Source organism: Malaya genurostris, chromosome 2 (genome assembly GCF_030247185.1).
Source record: "Malaya genurostris strain Urasoe2022 chromosome 2, Malgen_1.1, whole genome shotgun sequence".
Taxonomy (NCBI): domain Eukaryota; kingdom Metazoa; phylum Arthropoda; class Insecta; order Diptera; family Culicidae; genus Malaya; species Malaya genurostris.
In genome coordinates, this window is record NC_080571.1 from 113,352,095 (window position 1) to 113,359,179 (window position 7,085).

The following is a 7,085-nucleotide window of genomic DNA, read 5'->3' on the forward strand; positions in this document are numbered from 1 at the left end:
CGTATGCTGGTAAACGCATTCGGTTTTAGTAACCAGTTGTGTTTAGCTAGAGACATGAAATTCAATCGCTACAGAACATCACGCTACGATTCGACTTTTGTTTTCGTACATTAATGCACGTGCTCGTTTTGAGTACCAGCAAAAACAAAACCGAAAATCTGGGTTGTGTTGGCAGCTCAGTGGTTTAAGCATACACTCACCGGTGTAGCTCGGTACGGTGATGTCAAACTCAGTACTCACTTTTTAAAACTAGGAATGAGAGTTAAATCGACGACACGACCAGGCACTCCGAAGAAAAATCGAAATAAAAAGTGTCTGTGAGTGATTTTCCGTCAGTTACCACAAATATAGCGGCCCCTTGATAATGATAAAATTATTCTTTTTAGGCAACACTGTTCTGGTTGCTATGCGTTATTTGTCAAGGAACCGCATATATAGAAATAAACAAACAAACTGGAAAACTATCCCGTTCCATTGTCAGTAGACACGAAAATGCAAGAAAAAAAGGATTAATTTCGGAATAAAGCGATCTATTCTCTTGTGTGCAGCCACATATTTCCAAATCTGTTGCAATAAAATGGACACAAGACGAAACTGAATTTATTATAATGTGTATTTGCTAATAATCAAGAAAAATTACTGTTTTTAAAACTCAAAAAAAAACGTGGAGCAGGATGTTTATTTCGTTTATTATGCATTCAATTGAGACCAAAAACATTATTTCGTAACACTAGAAGAACCCTTACAGAAGTTTAAATCAATGGAAAAAGAACGATAATGAAATTGCTGCGTTCTGTGATGTCGATTTCAAACACCAGTATTAAATTTAAGCTATTTTCAAATATCCTTTATACATTGAATCAGTAACAATAAAATGCATTCATTTATGTTATTTCTCTGACAAATCATGCTAGAAAGCTTGATTGTTTTCCATGAAGATCTTTATTGGAGATGCGTTTCAAGTCTCCTCAAGAGAATTTTCCAAGAATTATCCAGATGTCATACTAAAACTATTCTAGGGTTAGCAAAAGTCATAAAACAAAAGTTTGTCTCAATGGCGCGAAAAAATAGTAATGCTGATGATACGATCTTAGGAGAAATTCTTAGTCGCATAATTTAAAGATTTTATGAAAACTATGCAAAAGTTTCAATTCATTATTGAATTTTTCTAATGGTGTGAGATGATGATGTAGTTGATTGGTAACTGCTTTGGTATCAAATTTCCGGTGCATAAAATTACTGGTGGTGCCAAAAAAATATTATAACTTATCCGTATCGCAAAAACATAGCGTTTCACATAACTTTTAAGGGCCGATTCTTGTTTCTAGGCAAAGTAGTAAAATGCGCGACTGGTATATATCGATTCGGAGTTAGTTTTGTTTATCTACATAAACTTGTTTTTGAATAACAGTATCCAAGGTATCTGTTATTCGAAATCAATAATTTATCAAATCGAGTTGCCAGTTTTAACAAATTTTCAAATAATTTCGTTCTGACATTTCGAGTTACTGAGGGGTAGTCAGATTTTCGATACAGTTTTAATAGACGAGTGGCAGGTCGTGTCGTCGGTTAAATGCTAAGAAATCAAAACTGAGAACCATCAATACCATCATAATTTGATGTCAGCGGTGCTCTGTATATGTGAGTGTGTTTGTTTAGATCAGCGATGAGTTTCATCTTTATCATCATTTTACGGATTGCATCGTAAATCATTAGGTGAGCTGATTAATAGAAAAAATCGAATCTTATGAGCGAGTTTTTGCCACCCTTGACTACTACTCGAAGTACTCGAAATATGTATCCTGTGATATTACAGCGAAAATTCCCCGAAATACTGCAATTTGAATTTGAAGCTTTGAAGATTTCTGTTGCATAATACTACTACATTGATACACTACAATTGATTTTAAGTTAGTGAAAATCTATTCAATTATATCTGAGCAAGTAAAGTGAGCTCAATTTTATCAGATTTGATTATTGTTGCCGGTACCTCCGAAACCGAAAGCTAGATATAGGCGTAGTGAGATTCGGTTCATTTAACCATACACTACCATGAACTACAAACTTATTTACGGTTCTCTATGACTATTAGAGTTTTGGAAAAAAATGTACCGATAGTAACCTGTAATTCCGGAACCAGAAAACGGATCCAAATGAAATTCAGGAACTTTGTATGGGACCGTGAGACCTTTCATTAGAATCTAAGTTTGTGAAAATCGGTTAAGCCATCTCCGAAAAAAGTGAGTGACAATATTTTTCACACACACAGACATTTGCTCAGCTCGTCGAGCTGAGTCGAATGGTATATGACAATGGGCCCTCCGGGCCTCGGTTCAAAAGTCAGTTTTTGCCACGATTGTATAACCTTTCTATATGAGAAAGGCAAAAACTTTTTTTACGAACCACCGATATCATTAATGAATAGAGATATTTGTGAACAACAAACGCCACCGGAGAATTGTTAGTTTTGTTTGGTGTCTGTTATTTTGTATCGTTCAATAGTGACGGTGTGGGAACGGGTATGGCGTGATTGGTAAGTCGATGTCTTTCACACAGCCCGCCTGGGTTCAGTTCCCAATCCCGCACACAGGGCCGGTAAATTAGTTAGTATTTCTATACATTATCATAATAATTAATATTTATTTTCACATAAAAAACATATCAAAATATCACTGAGTTCACGCGTATGAATAATGTAAAATCAAATGTTCTACGAGTGTTCTATGGAAAAAAATTCATTTAGATTTTCTTTCTCAAGTACGGCATGTTTGTTGTGATTAATAAAAAGGCGGGTGAGTAATGTCAGGGACATAACTGGATGTCGTGAAAACGAAAAAACTGACACGCTCCCATCACTTTTCCGAATATCAGTTAGTTGATTGATTGTATGAATTGTGCAAGCTTTCCTCTTTTTCACTAATAGAATTTGAGCGATACACCTACATTAAAGTACAGATTTGTTACATTAAACAGCTACTATTCTACAACTATATATTCCAAACTTGAAACAATTCCTTTTTAATTTGCTAATATAGGAAGCTAGGTACGACAAATTTGTAGTTTATTTTTATTGAAGCTATGAAGTTCGAAGATATCTGATTCTTCTCGAAATTTCAGTACGAGACAATTGCAATGGCCTGGTCTGAAATGTATCTACGATCTTCGCTATGCAAGAGTGATTCTAATAATAATGATAGTAATAATAATAATACAGATTAATCTGTATATATGGCAACCCTGTTTCGCATGGCATATTTTAACACGACCCCATACTAGTATAAAGATGTGTTCAACATCATCACTTTCGCTTTCGCATTGCCGTTCGTAATTGAATGTGTTAGTGACAAACAGTTTGATAAATTTACGGAATCGTTCGTTGGATTTTGATGATTGCAGATGATTTAGGCAGGTTATAAACAGGCCAAATAAAGCAATGCAGCGTTCACATTTCTGTTGGCCGATATGTGTGTATTTACAATTATCTCCGTGTTTAACTGTGCCTCCGTCTTATCGGATGAAAATATCAAGAATTAGCATTGGGAAATGGCTTGAAAGATTTCAAAATCTTGATTTCATCCCTATTTTCGATGCTGACGATAAGTTGTACAAATTTCAAATAGTCAATGTCGGAATTTTTAAATGCTTTGTTCATCACCATGCCTTGCCGGTGCCAATTCTCAATTCGTCCACTTTTATATATGTACGATACTTCGCTAGATAGTTAGGATGGGAGTTAGAGGACTAATAATTGTTTGAAAGCGTGTAGGCGTAATACTTCGAAAGTTTATAAATTAAGGATTTTTCAAGAAAGTTTATTAGACTAAGGCGAATGTCTTGGGTTGTTATATTAAAATGTAAATAATAAAAGTAAAAAACGAGAAAACTCTTTAAAATCTCACATTCTTTATTTTCGTGTTTATTGTATAATATTCATACGACTGGCGAGATTTTATGTACAGGGTTTTAATTAGTAATATATCTTCTAGTAGGATTAAAAGCAAATGCTTTATGGGGAAATATTCCTGAATCAGTTGTTTCAGATTGGAAGAAGCCTCAAAAATGATCGTTATGATGACTGGCTATAATCACAAGACTTTCACAGAAAACGTAGTCCAATTATAATTCGACCAATTCCTTCGTTAAGATCTTCACGACTCTAATTATTCGCTCAATTTTCTTGGAAAACTATTCCTGGAGAAAAAAAAACATTTCCTTTCGTTCCATTACTGATCATTTTAGATTTTTTCCGGTGTTAACAATCACGTTTGGTTTCAACATAACAACAATGGTAGCTAAGGTAAATGGTAACTGTTATTTGAAATCAACAATTTTAAGCTTTTGTTGCCAGTCTCATCAATTTTCTAAGCGATTACGTTTTGACATTACCAATTACTGAGGGGTGCTTAAATTTGCGATACAGTTTTGATAGACGAGTGGCAGGTCGTGTCGTCGATCATACCCTCATATTTCACGACATATTCATGTTATGTTTCACTGAGAAATAGCAAAGTTATAAGACTCGAAAAGGTTAGAACTAACGAAAACAGAAAAACATGTACTTGAAATTGATAATTTGATGATTATAAGGCCCAAATTTGAAAAAAATGGAAATTTGGTTTAAATATGTTATTAAAAAATTGAAAATTTGGTTCAATTATGTTATTACCTAAACATAACATGTAATGAATATGTATTTGACATGTTTATTTGTTCCTTTCACACTTTTATTTAGAAATTGTGCACAAAAATCGAATCAGAGACAGTCGAGAATTTTTTAGAAGCTATTGTTAATTTTTCTATGATCCACGTGTGGTTCATTCAGTGTGATGTTAGATGGTAATGTTTTCTGAAACAAGCCGGGGATCTTCAATTTATAACCCTTCGAATTCTTTCGATGGAACTTTCTGCTTTTATAAAGAACATAATAGCATTTTTTCCGATTCACACAAATCACATTTTGATTCCGTTTTAATTGTTTACATTTTTCAATTTGACAACATTGGTAACTAAGGTAACTGTTATTCGGAATAAATAATTTTCGGTATTTGTTGCCAATATCAATGAATTTTCAAACTATTTCGTTTTGACATTACCAGTTACTGAGGGGTAGTTAAATTTACGATACAGTTTTGGTAGACGAGTGGCAGGTCGTGTCGTCGATTCAATACTCCTGGTGGTGTGCTCAAGAGTGAAGGTGAGTACCATGCAGAACGGATCCGTTTTTTGCCATACCTGAATCTAAGTTAGATTCTTGAACGTTTGGCGATATCTGGTATATTTAGTTCATGGTATGCGTTTATGCGGGTATGATTGCAAACAATTTTCAAATTACCTAAAATGCGTTAGATTGATTTTTCCGTACGTTAAGAATGAATTGAGTTGATGAAAATGCTGGCAACGCTTGCTAATATCAAAAGTAGGCTAACCTCACTTTTTGTAATGTCATTGGTTATTTGTGTACATTTTCCCCCGGAGAAAGCTAGTAGGTATATGCTGAATTTCTTTTGCGGAATTACAATTATTGTTTCAAAAGTGTGTCTTGTATACATTTCATACCACAGATATAAACAAATCCTAAGTGGATAGTTCCATTAGATTGAATTAATGTATTAAAGTGTTGTATTAACTCAGTAAAATGTTGAACGCTCTAGGAGTTATTGTTTCGGGAAGACTGGTAAATTCACAGTAAAAACTGTGTTTTTGCATTTTATTGTACTATACAGTCAAGTAATTACAGGTTCAAACTGATTTTCAACAAGTGTCTGACTCCAAATTTTTGATAAATATTCCGGAAGCTGATAATTTGAATCATGTGGTTGTATTCTTAACGGGTACAACACCGTTCCCTGAGGGAATGGCAGGTGCTGGTAAGTACAGAAGTCTGAAATCCATTTTATATCAACAGCTGAAAACCTAATATAGAATAAATGTATTTATATTAAATATATGTTTAGTGTATTTCAGTTGGCCTGACCCTAATGCACCTCCAATGTGGCAGCTATTGGGATTTTTATCGAATAGTAAACCCTCAGCCATATACAAAATATCCCAGTTGAAAAAACTCGACGAAATGAACCCCAGTAGCCCAGTGAATGCATTCGGCGTTAATCTGCCTATATCGCATATCGCACAAATTGGTGTTTCTATTGAACCAGAAGCATCATTGGTTCAGCAAACCCCAGCGACGGTTAGTTTATTTCAATTGAAAGTTTTTATATACCACATTCTTTTTTATTTCTCCAGACCAGCCCTGATACGTACTTCCAGTTCGGCCAGAAGATGATTGAAAATTTTTTCAACTTTGTCAGTAGCTTTTCCGTTACTCAGTCGCAAATGGTGCCGAATCCTAACGAAACATTTGTGCCTCTGTCAACGGTTCAAACCTGGTTCACAAACTTCCAGCGTCGATTGCAACAAAATCCTAACTTCTGGAAAAGCTAAGTCTAGTCGAGCTCTGCTAGTCAAATGATGTAATCACGACTAACACAATGAACAGGACAGGTTGAATTAATGAAAAAAAAAACGAATTTTGAAATAACTGAATAAGCAGAGGGTAATAACGAGTTTCATTGCCGATATGCGTTGAAAATCGATTTGTCTTGTTTTCAAGATACATCATCTTAAGCAATGACGGTGTTTCTTAGCATTTCACTCGATTTAAAAGAGATTTAAGCAGTGTATTAAATAATCTTTGAATACAATTTCTTGTTTATTTTGCAGTTTTTTTTCTTATGCAGGCTTTGTACTTCTCGAAATAATTCCCAGTTGATGCTTCCTGTTTGCGAGTATTTCAGATTCTTTTTTCAGTTGGTTGGTTTCCTTGTCTAAACGTATCAACATGTTCAGCAGGTTGAAATAATTTAATTTATGTTGTATTACCCCACTCCTAAGTGGCTGAAAGTAAAACTAGGATAAATGCAATTTGATTTGGAAAAATCATTTGTTTATATTTTTGAATGCAAGTTCAAATTCTGAGCAGCGTCAAACTGTCTTTAAAGGTTGCACAGAAATGTAAAGTCCGCATGATGAAGTCTACAAAATATTTATGAACCGGAAGTTTTAGTCATTTGACCTTCGCACTTAAA

General features: G+C 34.4%; 1 protein-coding gene across 3 annotated transcripts; it reads left to right on the forward strand.

The window, feature by feature from the left end:
- The first annotated feature begins 5,433 nt into the window (after nt 1-5,433).
- On the forward strand, nt 5,434-6,719 carry LOC131429450 (protein OPI10 homolog). 3 transcript variants are annotated; one of them, XM_058593580.1, is made up of 5 exons: nt 5,434-5,482; nt 5,534-5,674; nt 5,738-5,867; nt 5,955-6,187; nt 6,244-6,719. In XM_058593580.1, the coding sequence occupies exons 2-5, from the start codon at nt 5,636-5,638 to the stop codon at nt 6,439-6,441; spliced, it is 600 nt and encodes a 199-aa protein (XP_058449563.1). In that variant the 5' UTR covers nt 5,434-5,482; nt 5,534-5,635; the 3' UTR covers nt 6,442-6,719. The 3 variants fall into 3 exon arrangements, with proteins under 3 accessions (XP_058449563.1, XP_058449565.1, XP_058449564.1); XM_058593582.1 differs by having other exon boundaries at nt 5,450-5,486; nt 5,562-5,674; XM_058593581.1 differs by having other exon boundaries at nt 5,470-5,486.
- Nucleotides 6,720-7,085: the final 366 nt, after the last annotated feature.

Coding starts and splice junctions, on each gene's coding strand:
- LOC131429450 (XM_058593580.1), top strand. CDS start 5,636: ATGTTGAACGCTCTAGGAGTTATTGTTTCGGGAAGACTG. Junction 5,675..5,737: donor TTATTGTTTCGGGAAGACTG/GTAAATTCACAG, acceptor AAGTAATTACAG/GTTCAAACTGATTTTCAACA. Junction 6,188..6,243: donor TTCAGCAAACCCCAGCGACG/GTTAGTTTATTT, acceptor TTATTTCTCCAG/ACCAGCCCTGATACGTACTT.